The sequence below is a fragment of the Mytilus californianus genome, unplaced genomic scaffold (genome assembly GCF_021869535.1).
Source record: "Mytilus californianus isolate M0D057914Y unplaced genomic scaffold, xbMytCali1.0.p SCAF_7, whole genome shotgun sequence".
Lineage (NCBI taxonomy): Eukaryota > Metazoa > Mollusca > Bivalvia > Mytilida > Mytilidae > Mytilus > Mytilus californianus.
In genome coordinates, this window is record NW_026262723.1 from 70,892,600 (window position 1) to 70,910,532 (window position 17,933).

At 33.0% G+C, this 17,933-nt stretch overlaps 1 protein-coding gene across 1 annotated transcript; it reads left to right on the forward strand.

Annotated features, from left to right (window-relative positions):
* Nucleotides 1–239: 239 nt before the first annotated feature.
* LOC127709516 (uncharacterized) lies at nt 240–17,422 on the forward strand. Its single transcript, XM_052215121.1, has 4 exons — nt 240–340; nt 8,841–8,975; nt 15,638–15,773; nt 17,137–17,422. The coding sequence occupies exons 1-4, from the start codon at nt 240–242 to the stop codon at nt 17,395–17,397; spliced, it is 633 nt and encodes a 210-aa protein (XP_052071081.1). The 3' UTR covers nt 17,398–17,422.
* Nucleotides 17,423–17,933: the final 511 nt, after the last annotated feature.

Consider the following 17,933-nt stretch of genomic DNA (forward strand, 5'->3'; position numbering starts at 1 on the left):
CAGTTGATTTGTACTTCAAGCAGACAAAGCTTTTGAAAGTTTTGATGGTAATACACATCAATATTCATCAAAGTGAGGTGTATGTAGATTGAATTGGTCTGTATTTGAGGTACAGTTGATATGTACCTCAGGTAGACAAAAACCATGAAATTTTCGGAACTGAACACAAAAGACATCCATATAATGTTTTGGACATTGATGATATTGAAAACATTGAATCTTCTTCAGCCTTTGAAATGATGGCAGTAGAATACAAAAGTAGATGGCATCATGATGTTGGTATATGGAATATACAGCCTCCTGATATAAATGATAAGCTAGACATTAGATTATTCCAGAAGTAATTTATATGTATTATATATATATATATTGTTTAAAACAAACATGACACAAGGTCCCAAAGTTCCAGTAACAGAAAAGTTTATATGTTTCATTCTTTCATCTCAGTACACGTATTATTCTTATAATTACTTTTGGGAGTCTAAAGCAAATTTTCTAAGTTGGTGCCAAAAGAATCCCTGGACAGTTATATATATTCTAACACCTCAATCCAACTTGCATTTTGCACTATAACAGCAACATTCTGTTCACCTTAAGGGAATCCGGGTCCGTTCGCCAAAAAACATGTTCGACCCCTTTCACTTTCGCACCCTACACATTCAAACCCAAAGTCCGTTCGCACCCTTTTTATTGGTTTTGTGTTTAATTATTTTGTAATTGAGTTTTGGTAAGTGTATTGCTGTAAATATTTTTTTTCATTGTTTCAAAATAAAGTGAGATTCGGACATCATTTTTTTGTGTTGAATAAATCTTAATCATGGTTTGGTTTACTTAGTGTATTGCTATAAAAAAAAATCATTTTTTCTAAATAAAGTGAGATTCTGACATCGTTTGTTTTTATTTTGTGTTGAATAAATCTTAATCATCTTTTGGTTAGTGTATTGCTATAAATTTATGTTTTCATTGTTTCAAAATAAAGTTAGATTCTGACGGTTTTTTTTTTTTGTGCTGAATAAATCTTAAATTATGTTTTGGTTAGTGCAGTGATATAAAAAAAATTTTCATTGTTTCAAAATAAAGTGAGATCAAAGGGGCCAATTATCTTTCGTGCTTTCCTTTTAAAATCTTCAATGTTTTACTCATACCAAGCTAAATACATGCAGTATTTAAAAGCAAGTTATAACAACAATCATGATTTTCAAACACACAACAATAATACCAAATTTAGCTGTGTATAAATACCAATTAGCAGTAATCATACATTTGTACATACAATGTACATGTAATTAACATTTAATAATTAATCATCAAATTGATAAAAAAAAAAACCCAAAAAACATTCATATAATAATTCCCCAATTTATATACAGGAAAATATATTTTTTTTGGTATATACATATAAAAAAATATCTAATAATTCAACTTGAATTTGAATAAAAATTGGGTGCGAATGTGTAGGGTGCGAACGGACCTAGGGGGCGAACGGACCTGATACCACCTTTAGGTAGTAAGCACGTTTTCCAGAGTCCCATTTTCTTTTCAGAATCAATAATTCATACTACTATTTGGGAATCTTTGACAGTTTGATACTTGATCCTAGATTTTGCAACACTTGAACTATTGGTGTTATACAATCAATTTTCTTTTGTGGAGTCTAACATTTTCTCTTGATGTCAAAATTTTGCAGAAATGGCTGATACATTTTTTTTGTGTAGATCAAAATTGTAAAATGACTTTTTTGTCCTACATGTGCATGATGTGTACAGCCTAAATACAACAAATGTATGGTGTACCTCAGCTTAAATCTGAAGTCTGGCTCCTCTCTGTCAACAGTTTGTCAGCTAAATAATACCCAGTAAAGATATACATACATGTATATAATAAATGTAAAACTTTTCTTCTTAAATTGTCAAAATATCATGAATGTATAGGGAAACTCCCCCTTAAGTCAGTGGCTTTTTAGTGGGGAGTTTTCCTATAGTAAATCAAGAGAATTATTTCAAAGATAGGAAAACAATTCGTTAAGACTTCTAGATTTTTGTCTCGCCTTGACAGAGTCAAAAAGCGAGACATAGGTATGCTGTTTCCGGCGGCGGCATCAACAATGTATTAGTTTGTGATTAGGTCTAGTTCATAATGAACCACTAGTGGTAGGTCAATGATATTTGGTATGCAGTTGTATTAGCATTGGCACATCTCATTACCATGGAGATTATTTGGCCCTGCTCCCTCAGTCAAGGTCTATTGACTTTGAAACTTTAAAATTGAGAATGGAAATGGGGAATGTGTCAAAGAGACAACAACCCGACCATAGAACAGACAACAGCAGAAGGTCACCAACAGGTCTTCAATGCAGCGAGAAATTCCCGCACCCGGAGGCGTCCTTCAGCTGGCCCCTAAACAAATATATATACTAGTTCAGTGATAATGAACGCCATACTAAACTCCAAATTGTACACAAGAAACTAAAATTAAAAATAATACAAGACTAACAAAGGCTAGAGGCTCCTGACTTGGGACAGGCGCAAAAATGCGGCGGGGTTAAACATGTTTATGAGATCTCAACCCTCCCCCTATACCTCTAGCCAATGTAGAAAAGTAAACGCATAACAATACGCACATTAAAATTCAGTTCAAGAGAAGTCCGAGTCTGATGTCAGAAGATGTAACCAAAGAAAATAAACAAAATGACAATAATACATAAATAACAACAGACTACTAGCAGTTAACTGACATGCCAGCTCCAGACTTCAATTAAACTGATTGAAAGATTATGTCTTCATCATATGAATATCAGGCACAATCCTTCCCGTTAGGGGTTTAGTATCATACCATCATAACATATATGAGAAGAACATAACCCGTGTCATGCCAACAACTGGTTTTTAAATAAATGTGTTTAGTGCCGATGCAAAGACCCTATAAGTGAATCAATATTAACGCCAAAATATGCAATCTTTAATGACCTGACAACAGTATCGTAACTATATCCCTTCTTGATAAGTCTATTTAAAGGTTTTGTTAGTTTCAGAGGTGAATACTGATATTTTTGTGCTTTATAAAGAATATTTCCATAAAAAATTGGATGTGAAATACCTGAACGTATAAGAAGTCTGCATGTTGAGCTATATTTACGAATGATGTCCTTATACCGATGATAAAATTTAGTAAATGTTTTGACTAGTTTGTGATATCGAAAACCCTGGTGTAATAATTTTTCAGTAATACATAAATTTCTCTCGTTAAAATCTAAAACATTGTTACATACACGAGCGAATCGTACAAGTTGAGATATATAAACACCGTAAGATGGTGACAAGGGAACGTCACCATCTAAAAATGGATAATTAACGATAGGAAATGAAAAATCATCTCTTTTATCATATATTTTAGTATTAAGCTTTCCGTTAATGATATAGATATCAAGATCGAGGAAAGGGCAGTGGTCATTGTTAGTATTAGCTTTATTTAAAGTAAGTTCAACAGGATAAATTTCTTTAGTATACATACTGAAGTCGTCATTATTGAGAGCCAAAATATCATCCAAATATCTAAAAGTATTATTAAATTTGTGTATCAGATGTTGTTTCGATGGGTCTTTACTGATTTTTGTCATAAATTGTAACTCATAGCAATACAAAAAAAGGTCCGCAATAAGTGGTGCACAGTTAGTCCCCATTGGAATTCCGATAACCTGACGATATACGGAATCTCCAAAGCGAACAAAAATGTTATCTAGTAAAACTTCAAGGGCATATATAGTATCAAAGCATGTCCAATTGACATAGTTTTTTTGTTTATTGCTACTAAAAAATGACCTAAAAGAGTTTGAACATATATATTCACATTCTGACTTTTTAAATACCCATTTAATTAGGTGTGTGAATTTTTTCTTAATGAGAATGTGAGGCAATGTGGTATATAGGGTAGAAAAATCAAAACTTTGAACAGATTCAAAATCACCAATATATGCATGCAATTTATCAAGTACTTCCAACGAGTTCTTGACACTCCAAAAGTAATTAATTCCACTATTTTCGAAGGCCTTATTTGAACAATTTATTATCAGGTTTTTGATTGTACCAAGTGTACTGGTAAGAAGAATAGACAATTTAGTAGTGGAACAATGGCTTGAAGACGAAATGAATCTATATTTGTAAGGTATTTTGTGTAGCTTCGGAAGCCAATACATAGTTGGGACTTTCATTGTATTTGGTTCTGCTTGTAAAGCGGTAGCTAAAAGTTTATGTTTGTTACAGATGTCGTTTTCTGAAAATGGAGTCAGTTGGAATGTTGGTGAATTGGTGATTTCTTTTTTCAGAACCTCAATGTAAAATTTACGTCAAACAATAATAATATTATTAGCAGCTTTATCGGCCGGGACAAAAACAAATTCCTTGGCTAGTTCTTTTAGTTTATGTTTGATACGAGAAATAGGTTTATTGTGGTTATTGTTAAGAGTAAAATGTTCGCTTAGTTTACATGTATTAGTTTGTGATAAGGTCAGTTTATGGGGAACCACTAGTGGTAGGTCAATGATATGTGGCATGCAGTTGTATTAACATTGGAACATCTCATTACCATGGAGATTATTTAGCCCTGCCCCCTCAGTCAAGGTCTATTGACTTTGAAACTTTGCTTACATGTAATTTACATGTATTAGTTTGTGATTAGGTCAGTTTATGGGGAACCACTAGTGGTAGGTCAATGATATTTGGTATGCAGTTGTATAAGCATTAGCATATCTCATTTCCATGGAGATTATTTGGCCCACCGCCTCATTCATGGTCTATTGACTTTGAAACTTTTGCTTAGTTTTCATGTATTAGTTTGTGATTAGGTCAGTTTAAGGGTAACTGTTAGTGGTAGGTCAATGATAATTGGTATGCAGTTGTATAAGCATTAGCACATCTCATTTCCATGGAGAATATTTGGTCCTTACCCCTCAGTCATGGTCTATTGACTTTGAAACTTTTGCTTGGTTTACATGTATTGGTTTGTGATTAGGTCAGTTCAAGATGAACCACTAATGTTAAGTCAATGATATTCGGTAAGTTTCATTTCCATGGAGATTATATAACCCCACCCCCTAATTATGGTTCATTGACTTTGAAACTTTTACATAGTTTACAAGTTAATGTTTGTGTTTAGGTTTGTTTAAAGGGAACGACTTATGAAAAGTCAATGGTATTTGATTTGCAGTTGTATTAGCATTGGCACATCTCATTTCCATGGTGATTGTTTAGCCCTGTACCTACAGTCATGGTTCATTGACTTTGAATATTTGCATAACTTACATGTTAAAGTATTGCTATTTTAATTTTAACATTTGCATTATCAAAATAACATATAGGCGAGACATATCTCTGTGTTAACAGTTTATGATTATACATTGTGTGTATGCGTAGTACAATGAACAATGATGAATAGATAAAAAGCAACTACATGTATGTACTTATACATGCAGCTATATTTTGATATATATATATATGTGTGTAAATGTACTACAATGTAGGTGAAGAGAAAAAAAAAATCACAATAAATTGTTAGAAATCTGGTAGAAAATAAAGTAACAAGATAAAATCACCATTTTGGCTTAGAAAATAGCAAGAATCTTGTGTCCGTTCTTTAAAAAGTACATGAAATCATAAATTTTCTCCTAATAAAATCAAAACGTACATGTAGATAACATAGGGTAGGTGTTTACGACCAATATTTATTCCTGACAAAAATGCATGCATTTGCACCACAGGTCTATTTTGTCAAAAAATGCTTTTGTGCCACTACATTTTGAAAATTAAATGTTTTATTTGGGCCATTTAAAACTGGCATACAACTGCACCAATTTGACAACTTATTAGGTTTTTGTCAAGCCTGCGACATTTATCATGTTTTTGAACATTGCGAAAACAAGACCATGAAGACATAGTGTTCCTATTCCTAGATTCCGTCATTTAGGTTAGTTACATATGTAGGTTCAGTCTGTGGTTAAAGTTTTACTATAGACATCAATAACTTTGTCAAACTTTCATGGAATTTTATGAAATTAGGACAGAAGCTTGTATATGACCAACATGACCAAAATACAGTACCGTATTCAGACCAGAATTTTTTATTTTCATTTTTTCTGTATTTTACTGATAAATGGACTAAATTTTTTTTTACAGTTAACATTCAGATTCGGTCTGAGGTTGAAGTTTTTCAGTTTTCAATAACTTTGCCAAACCTTCATGGAATTTTATGAAATTTGGCCAGAAGCTTGTTACTGAATGACATACAGTATCCAGAGCAAATTTTTTCTGTATTTTACTGGTTAACATGGTAAATGGGTTTAGTGTTTTTTAACAGTAAACAAATAGATACTGTACATGTCTGGTGTTGAAGTTTGTTACACATTTATTACTTTGTGAAACCTTCATAGAATTTTATGAAACCTAATTTGGCAAAAGCTTTTTTTAGAGATAATGGCAGCAATTGGCTGAAACATAAATGTAGCATCTATTTGTAGATCTTGTCTTGCTGATCATTTTAACAACTTAAAGTTTCTCTCTTTCCATTATATTTTTCAAGTTAATAGGCAAAAATGAAAAAAATGGAAAACATTTTCATTTAAGGGCAATAACTCCTATAACATGTATAAGACGTCGCCTGACAGTTTTGACTTAAATGGACAATTGGTGGATCTCAACATTCTGAACATTTCTGCCCTTGTCAGATTTTCTATTTATAACAGTTTTCAAAACAATAGACAAAACTTACATTTTACCCCTACATTTGTATGTTCTATTTTTAGCAATGTCAGCCATCTTGGTTAGCAGGCGGGTTATCTGACACATTTTTTAATCTAGATACCCCAATGATGATTGTTGTCAAGTTTGGTTAAATTTGGTCCAGTAGATTCAGAGGAGAAGATTTTTGTAAAAGATAATGGACAACCATCTTTGCTAGCCAAGGGTTAGGATCCAGTCCGCTCCTGTCCACCCTTAGCGGGTTAAGATAGAATTTCGGGTGGATGAGGTAATGATTTCCATTGGTCACAGTTATAAGTTGCTGCATTCAATCAAAAAGCGCCTTTAAAATGATCATGTGTAAATGTAGAAAATGTCAATAAACAATTGCCACATGCCACATGCTTTTTGTGCAACAAATGACAATTTTAAAGTTCTTAATCAACTAATTTAAGTTCCTTGATATCTTTCTAGTTGAAATGTTGAAAAACCAACATATATCATGTATATTTTGGTCCCTGCTTCATGAAATTTGTAAAAACTACCCAGACACAACCATTTTAACACCTTCACACTGAAGAAAGTTCAAGTGCTGCCATTGGTCATGAATGATATAGTCGGAATGGGCATGACTTTTATCTACTGTTAGATGACGCAGCATTGTAATCACAAAATAATGTTGGCTTAATTTGCCCAGAGTGGAGAGGAGGGGACTGGATCGTAACACTTGGCTAGCAAAGATTCTTACAGCGATGACGGACAACTACAAAGGACGCTAAGTGATGAGAAAAGCTCACTTGGCCATTCTTAAAAGGACTTCATTTCAAGTTTCTTTATCCATTGGTCCCAGGTTTACTGAAAAACTACAATGATTGATATTTTTTTTTATTTGGTAATTTCCTCTGTTTAAAAAATAGAATTATTAAAATGAAAAGTTAAAAGAAGTTATTATGCAAATTTAATGGCCTACAGACACTGATTTCTATTATGAAAATGAAGATGTGGTATGATTGCCAATGAGACAACTCTTCACAAGAGACCAAATGACACAGATATTAACAACTTTAGGTCACCGTACGGCCTTCAACAATGAGCAAAGCCCATACCACATAGTCAGCTATAAAAGGCCCCGAAATGACAAATGTAAAACAATTCAAACGAGAAAACTAACGGCCTAATTTATATACAAAATATTGAATGAAAAACAATTATGTAACACAGCAACAAACGACAACCACTGAATTGCAGACTCCTGACTTGGGAAAGGCATATATATACAGAATGTGGCGGGGTTAAACATGTTAGTGGGCTTCCAACCCTCACCTAATCCTGGGTCAGCGGCACAATAGAACAACACAAGAACTGCACAAAATAACAAACAAACAACGCACATGATCAACAGCAAAAAACAACAACCACTCAATTACAGGCTCCTGACTTAGGACAGGCACATATAGAATGTGGCGGGGTTGAACATGTTAGCAGGCGCCCTAACCTGAGATAGTGGTGTAACGGTACAACATAAGAACAAACTATAAAAATCAGTTGAAAAAGGCTTAACTCATCAGATGGATACAAATAGAAATACATCTAACAAAAACAAAGAGTGGACGTGGCTAGGTAATTGTACATCCCAACAACAAAAAGACACTTAAGTACAGATCTGAGAGTACTTGCAGTTAATGACTTGTTCAAAGCCAATAACAACTAATAAAAAAATGATGCATCTATGACTTAATTATCAATCAGTACACATCCAACATCCAATGGATTTAGTTTAAAGACGTCATAAACAGTAAGAGAAAAACATGACCTTGTGGCTAGTGCAAGCTATTCTATCCACTGAAAAATTGCAGATCTTTCCTAAAATCTGCAGTAATGTAACTAACAAATAAGCAATAGTGCTATAGCAAGTTGTTCTTGTCCACTATTACTGAAATGGTAAAGTAATATATGATTGAAATTATACACACAATTTCGCCAATCTTTCCATCAGTGATTTCAGATCACTTTGATTAAGAATAAATTGTCCCATTTTAATGTTGCATTCATGGTTGTAGGGATACTTTGCTATAGAATAAGACGCATTAACAATTTGTCATTATTTTTTAGGTTTCGAGTTCATGGGGAACTCTTTGTCCAGCAGTTGATAAATATGAGTATGATTAAGACAACCCAGAACTTGACAGAAGCAATGTATCAGAGTTTGTTTCAAGAATTTGCTGCACAGTTTGGATTAATGAGTTTGTAAGTGCATATTAATACAGCTTAAAAGAAATGGATTTAGGTGTAATCTTGTATCTTACATTGTATCTGGTTTGAAAGGCCATATGAGCTAATGCTGTCACCTGGCAGCCATTGTTGTAGTCATGGTAGTCAAATCCTCTTTGGTCTGTAAACATTTAACATATTCATCTTCCCTGAAACCACTTAGCAGGAATTATACAAAATGTATGTGGAATGCTATCTCATGTGTCTCACATGATTATTATGTTGTTTCTAATCAGACAGAAATAAATGGGACGCCAGAGGCAATCTTTTTAATGAATGTAAGCTAGGATTGAATGAATAAGATCACAGAACAGCCTTAGTTCAATATTGGCTTTCCAGATGTGTTCGTTTTTACTTGACTTAAACGGTAAACATTTTGAGGAAAACATTTATAAATAATATGAAAAACTCTTTAACTTTGTGAATATTTTTGTATGGAGAAATGTGCATTTCAATATGACCAATCATTTCTTGTTTTGTTGTGCAATTCTAATTACATGAATTACTATCCAGTGGCGTTGTTGTTATGTAAACTATTGGTATAAAAATTAAAGCTTTATATTTCAGAAGGTAGAAGACCTGGATGCTTCATACCATGTATGGATATACCTTATGTTGTGAAGTTTCCTTCTGTCATATATTTATTGTCCTTGACCTCATTTTCATGGTTCAGTGATTACTTGGAAAAAAAATTATATTTTTATTGTCATGTGAATTTCTCACTTATTATGAGTAATACGATAACTATATTTGGTAAATATGGGCTCCTTGCAACAATTACATGTCAGTCAGACAGAGTTCACACGACCTTGACCTCATTCCATGGATCAGTACTCAAGGTTGAAGTTATGTGATTAGGTCCATTTTTCAGATACTAAAAACAGTAGATCAACCATATGTGGTGTGTGGAATGATTGTAAGGAGTACATGTCAGTCTGGCAGGATTATCTTACCTTGACCTCATTGTCGTGATACATTGGTCAATGTAAAGTTTTTGTGTTTTGATTTGTTTTTTCAAGTACTATCAGCAGTAGGTCAACTATATTTGGTATATGGAATCATTATAAGGTGTTAATGTCTGTCTGGCAGGTAAAATCTGACCTTGACCTCACTTTTATGGTTCATTGGTCAACAGTGGGTTGTGTGTTCAGGGTTTTTTCTGTGTATTTTGGGAAAAAGGACCCTGGCCAGTTTTGGGATTTTTTTCACGGGCTTTTCAGTGAAACTGGGAAAACAGCAAATATACCAGATGTGAGTTTTAGTGTGTTTAGTTCATTAAAAGTTTATCTTTTATTGTGAAAATAAAGTAAGAAACTTCCAGATTTTTACTGGCCCTTCAAAATTGAGAAGAAATTACCTCTTGGAATTGAAGTAATATGTTTACACTAGCTATAAAAACATCTACATGTAATATCAACATTTATTAATGATAAAGAAAATTACTGTCACATTTTATAGGATTTTGACATGAAAATTTGTGAACTTAAAGTATTTTTGAATTTCTGTATAAAATATTTCCTGCTTTATCTTTCTTTTCCATATATCTTTTAGTTTTCAATTCTAGAGTTTATATTTCATCATCATAGATGTATTTTGTCACCTGCCTGGAACTATTATTTTTTTATTGTATTTGATCGGCAAACCCGAAATTACCCTTATCCACCCCCGGAATCTGATCCGGGTATTGTAATTGTCTCCATTTCCTGTTTATGGCATCCATTGTTTTTATACGACCGCAAAAAAATTTTGTGGTCGTATATTGGTATGACGTTGGGGTCGTCGTCGTCGTCGTCCGGCGTCGTCGTCCGAAGACACATTGGTTTTCGCACTCTAACTTTAGTTTAAGTGAATGGATCTTTTTGAAATTTTACCACAAGGTTCAATCTTCATATCTCTGAAATTATACTACAAGTTTCCATACCACAAAGGGATGGTTAGGATTTGCTTTGGGGGGTTATGGCTCAAACCGTTTAGGAATTAGGGGCAAAAAAGGGGGAAAAACAAGGTTGTCCTGGTTAATGGACAAATACTTTAGTACAAAACATAATTTAAAGCAGTGTAAGGGAGATAAATCAAATACATCATTGAAATTATCTCCCTTACACTGCTTTTAAATTATGTATAAAGTAATGGTTAATGAACAATAAAGATAATTTAAAACAGTGTAAGGGAAGTAATCCAAATACAACGTTTTGGTTACTTCCCTTACACTGTTTTTAAATTATGTTTAAAGAAATGCATATTTCTAAAGGAAGACCAGTAAAAATATCTGCAAATGTTGCATCTTTTTTTTTTACAAAAAAATCCATATGAAAGATTTGACACTATATTTTTAATTCTATTATAAAATAGATTAAGTTAGCACTATGGTAAATTTAAATGGGTAATTATGGTTGCCAGCTCCATTGGAAATTTGAATTGAGATTATGAACATATCTTGAGGGAAAGAATTTTTTTGGGGGAAAAAAGGGGGGGGGGGGGGGATAAAAAGAAATTGTGGGGGGTCAATTTTTTCTCATTTCAGATTTCAAAATTTAAAAAGAATTATTCTTCAAATATTTTTTTTTTTTTTCAAATTTCAAATAATGAAAAATTTCAAGAAGTAATCTTTAATTGCACAGTATGGCGCATTAGATTTGTAAACACATTTATTTATTTGTTATGCTGAATCTAACAGTGTATTTAGATTTTAAATTTTGGGTCCAGTTTTCAAATTGGTCTACATTAAGGTCCAAAGGGTCCAAAATTAAACTTTGTTTGATTTTAGCAAAAATTGAATATATGAGGTTCTTTGATATGCTGAATCTAAACATGTATTTAGATTTTTGATTTGTGGCCCAGTTTTCAAGTTGGTCCAAATTGGGGTCCAAAATTAAACTTTGTTTGATTTCAACAAAAATTGAATATATGGGGTTCTTTGATATGCTGAATCTAACCATGTATTTAGATTTTTTATTTGTGGACCCCGTTATCAAATTGGTTCATATTGAGGTCAAAAGGGTCCAAAATTAAACTTTGTTTGATTTAATCTAAAATTGAATTATTGGGGTTCTTTGATATTCCAAATCTAACCGTGTATTTAGATTTTTAATCTTGGGTCCTGTTTTTTAAATTGGTCTACATTAAGGTCCAAAGGGTCCAAAATTAAACTTAGTTTGATTTTAGCAAAAATTGAATTCTTGGGGTTCTTTGATATGCTGAATCTAAACATGTGTTTAGATTTTTGATTTTGGGCCCAGTTTTCAAGTTGGTCTAAGATAGGGACCAGTATTAAAACTTTGTTTGATTTAAACAAAAATTGAATATATGGGGTTCTTTGATATGCTGAATCTAAACATGTATTTAGATTTTTGATTATGGGCCCAGTTTTCAAGTTGGTCCAAATTGGGGTCCAAAATTAAACTTTGTTTGATTTCAACAAAAATTGAATATATGAGGTTCTTTGATATGCTGAATCTAACCATGTATTTAGATTTTTTATTTGTGGGCCCCGCTATCAAATTGGTTCATATTGATGTAAAAAAAAGTCCAAAATTAAACTTTGTTTGATTTCATCAAAAATTGAATTATTGGGGTTCTTTGATATGCCAAATCTAACCGTGTTTTTAGAATTTTAATTTGGGTCCCGTTTTTTAAATTGGTCTTCATTGAGGTCCAAAGGGTCCAAAATTAAACTTAGTTTGATTTTAACAAAAATTGAATTCTTGGGGTTCTTTGATATGCTGAATTTAAACATGTGTTTAGATTTTTGATTATGGGCCCAGTTTTCAAGTTGGTCTAAGTTGGGGTCCAAAATTAAACTTTTTTTTGATTTCAACAAAAATTGAATATATGGGGTTCTTTGATATGCTGAATCTAACCATGAATTTAGATTTTTTATTTGTGGGCCCCGCTATCAAATTGGTTCATATTGAGGTCTAAAGGGTCCAAAATTAAACTTTGTTTGATATCATCAAAAATTGAATTATTGGGGTTCTTTGATATTCCAAATCTAACCGTGTATTTAGATTTTGAATTTTAAGTCCCGTTTTTTAAATTGGTCTACATTAAGGTCCAAAGGGTCCAAAATTAAACTTAGTTTGATTTTAGCAAAAATTGAATTCTTGGGGTTCTTTGATATGCTGAATCTAAACATGTGTTTAGATTTTTATACGCCCGTTTACGGGACGTATTATGGTATACCGTTGTCCGTCTGTCCGTCTGTCCGTCCATCGTCAACATGTCGGACATTAACTCAAAAATGCTTTTACCAATTTGCATAAAACTTTGGTGAATTGTTTATATCTATTGACGTGAGCTCCCTTTCGTTTTTTATAAATTTTAGATTTTACGTTTCCGAGTTATGGGGTTTTATTCATTAAAAAAAGGGGGATTTTCCAGTTTTCGGACAATAACTCAAGAATGCTTTCACCAACTTGCAAGAAATTGTGGTGAATTGTTTATATCTATTGACATAAGCTCCCTTTCGGTTTTTATAAATTTTAGATTTGACGTTTCCGAGTTACAGGGTTTTATTCATAAAAAAAGGTGGACTTTCCAGTTTTCAGACAAAAACTCAAAAATGCTTTCAGCAGTTCTTATGAAACTTTGGTGAATTGTTTATATCTATTGATGTAAATTCCTTTTAGAATTTTATAATTTTTACTTTTACATTTCTGAGTTATTGAGTTTTATTCATTAAAAAGGGGGGGATTTTCCAGTTTTTCGGTCAATAACTCAAAAATGCTGTCAGCAATTCTCATGAAACTTTGGTGAATTGTTTATATCTATTGATGTAAGCTCCTTTTTGATTTTCATAAATTTCTAATATGACATTGAGAATTAATTGAACTTTATTTGTTTATAGTCTGACAACAGATTTACTAAGTATTGTGCAACAGCACAGTGTATTGCACAACAGCAAGAAATCTTTAATTGAATATAAATTCAATTCATATAACCAATTTCAAGTTCTTTGACTACAATTATTCAGAAACCTATAATATGTCAAATATTTAATTACAATCCAAATTCAGACCTGTATCAAGCTTGAATATTGTGTCAATTTTTGCCCCAACTGTTCAGGGTTGGACCTCTGCGGGTGTATCCAGCTGCGCTCAGCGAAGCAGTTTATTGATTATGGGCCCAGTTTTCAAGTTTGTCCAAGTTGGGGTCCAAAATTAAACTTTGTTTGATTTTAACAAAAATTGAATATATGGGGTTCTTTGATATGCTGAATCTAACCATGTATTTTGATTTTGGACATTGGACCATAATAGGTAAATTAAAAAAATTCAAGTTCTTAGACCACATTCTTTCTGTGTCAGAAACCTATGCTGTGTCAAATATTTAATAACAATCCAAATTCAGAGCTGTATCAAGCTTGAATGTTGTGTCCATACTTGCCCCAACTGTTCAGGGTTCGACCTCTGCGGTCGTATCAAGCTGCGCCCCAGCGAAGCATTTTATTCAGTGTTGTATTTGTCAGTCAGATACCATTTTACTCGGATTTACTCATTACTTGTTGGCAATTTTTGGCATAAAGCTAGCGGTTGAACAAAATGAACATCGCTATCATGAATAATAAAGATGAAAATAAATTTTGCGATCGTTTGGGAATTTTACTCCCAAAATTGGGAAAAATGTAGGATAATTGCCATTGGGAATGGGTCGAATACCGGACCCTGTGGAATGCTAGAAAAATCCATGGTGTTTTGGTCTGTTTTTCAATTACCATAAGCAATAGCTATAGGTCAACTATATTTGGTGTATGAAATAATTGTTAGGTGTACATGTCTGTCTGACAGGACTTATCTAACATTGACCTCATGTGATACAACCTTTATCTTTAAGAATTTTAACATAAAATCAGTGGTCAGTAAAGCAGGCGAGTCATTTCAGGGTGTGTACTCTTGTCTTTAGTATTATCAGTTTTATTGCCGGTAACATTCAAATCCCATCAAGGACTGCAAAAGGGAAGTAAAAAAACAATCTGTGCAAACCTAAAATATAAGGTATAAACATGGGCAAATGTTCCTTATAATTAATTTTGTTGAGTTATTTCAATAATATTTATAAAATTGAACCAATTAACAGCCCATTTCATTCAAGAAGTGAGGAAGTAGAAAGAAAAATGCAGAAATTCCTTCCTTGTGCTATATGACAGCAGTGGTGCATGATCATATCCCACAGAGTCAGACCTCAAACAAAATGATAAGGATCAGTTAAGCAGTGTGATACTGGTACATGCATTCCGAAATACTACGTTTTATTTGCTGCTGTAAAATTTTGAGGTGTTGATGAATAAGGAATATGAAAAAAAATGTACCATAGAGTTTTTTATTTCACCAGATTAGAAACTGCTTACTGATGACTTTGGAAGATACTAACTCCTTAAAATGGATTGTCAGAAAAACACCAATGCATGTTCATGTACCTGTAAATCTGTGACCTAGCTCTGCATGAAAAAGAAATAAAAAAAAAAAAAAAAAATTTTATTTATAAATTGAAGGAACTGCATTATGTGAGTAGGGACACATTTCAAAGATCAAATCTCGATTTTAAATATTTTAAGATTTTGAAAGAATCCTGATACACATGTAATATCTGAATTTTTATACCATCTTTTTGATGTGTAAAGAAATTTTAATATTTTATAGGAGTGTTCCTGTTATTGGTAAAGCACAGGTTGATATAGGAGATAAAGCTGTTTCATCTATACCTGATATTGTCTTTCCAGATATTACCAATTCAGACATACATCATTCTAATTTAAAGATATTAGCAGTTTGTGAGGTATATGTTAACTATAGAACTGCAATGGAACTCATTGCAATATGCTTAAAAATGGTTGAATTTGCTGTTTCCCTCAAACACAGATCAAGATCAAATTAGGGTGCCGTCACTTTACTGTTCTCAAGTTCTCCCTTAAGCTTTAAAAACGGGTAAATTGCTGAATTTGCTGTTTCCTCCCTCCAACTTTAATTTGCCTGAACAAATGTTTTCAAAGTTACACACAATGCCATCAAACACAGATCAAGTTTGAATTTGGGTAGCGTCTCTTTCACCTTTCTTGAGTTATGTCCTTTTATGAATGGAAGAAAATGCTAAATTTGCCGTTAGTTTACAATTGGGGGCAACTGTTAACCATGGACACATTCTTCTTTTATTTCTTGAATGATTTACGTAGGGTTATTTTTCCCCTTGCGCCTTTTATTAAAAGAACTGCATTTTTCCTTACCTTAGTGCATAGTATTTATATTTGTGTGATCTGAAAACGATTGTAGCACATAAACTTACATAACGTTACATGAAATATATGTAACTATTCATTTGGGAACTCACACCCGCACTAGGAATGGGGACTATCTTGCACTTACTTTGTCCTTCCTGTCACTCATTCATCAAAAATAAATATTATTGTTAGAAATGTCTCATGAACTGCTGAGCAGAATGACTTCAAATTTGGTCAGCAGCTTGAAAGTGACTAATTGTTATATGTGAGCACATTTGGATCTCTCAAAAACCTTCTTTCTGTTTCCACTACTTTACATTGCGAGTATGCTTAGCATAATGACCCATTCAACTATTTGTAAGAGTAGTTTAATGAATTGATATAGTAATATGACAGTTCTTAACCAAAACATGACTAAAGTTTGAAATTTGAAATTGTCCTCACCAGAGAACATAAATTTAAATCCATGTAATAAATATTTATTGCACCGCGGGTAAATTATGACATTGTGATTGGTTTGACGCCGTCACGTGGTGACCCCCTATGGATATGGGGTTAGACACAAACCAGCTTGTTGTAAATACAGCGGGAACGTAACATATTTCATGTATTATAGTGTAAAGTCTTTGTGACGCTACACTTGTTTACTTGGGCATTCTAGATTGATTACAATTTATAACATGTAGAACATTTTCTTCAAGTATTCTCTTCACAACTAGCCCATGCTTGAAGAACCTCTTCAACAGGCCATTATAATCTATGCAAATTTTTTGAAAAAGCAGCATCTGGTCTGTAGCTACAAAATATATCATGAAGACTGAATATTGAAATTTTTCTTGCTGTATGCTTCATGTGTAAGAGGTAAGGGATCACAGCTGAGGAACACAATCTTAAAACAACCTTTTTATTTGATTGTTTTTCTAGGTTAAGAAAGAATTTAAAGCAAAGGAAGACTTGGTTATTTCCTTACAGTATAGTACAAGGTCAGGGAAAAAGAAAGTAATAGGTAAAGAGCAAGTTATATGGCACCTTGATGATAGATTACAGGGTCAGCATGGAGGAGAGCTATTATTGCATTACCCTTTATCACAGAAGAATGGTCTATTAGGTATCATTGTACAGAAGACACATGTAAGCATTGATCTTTTATTAGTCCCCTACCGACGAAGTCGAAGGGGACTTTAGGTGTGCACTCCGTCCGTCTGTCTGTCTTTCTGTCTGCTTGTCTGTCTGTCAATCCGTCAGTCCAGCAAATCAGTGTTCCACACCTTTTTATACGACCGCAAAAGATTTGTCAAATATTTAATTACAATCCAAATTCAGACCTGTATTAAGAGCGAATATTGTGTCAATTTTTGCCCCAACTGTTCAGGGTTGGACCTCTGCGGTCGTATCCAGCTGCGCTCGGCAAAGCAATTTATTTCTTCATGCTTGAAGATATTGATTTAATATTTGGTGTATTGTTTAATCATGACAAGTAACAGATCAATTTGGAATTTTGTTCCGGTCTGATGATTTTGTGCAGAGTTATGGTCCTTTGACTCAGAAAATTCACTAAAATAATCAGTTTTTCACACTTTTTTTTGTCATTCTTGAAGATATTGATTTGATAACTGGTATGTAGTTTTATCATGACAAGTTACAGTTCAAGTTTGAATTTTGTTCCCGTCTGATGATTTTGTGCAGAGTTATGGTCCTTGGACTTAGAAAATTCACTCAAA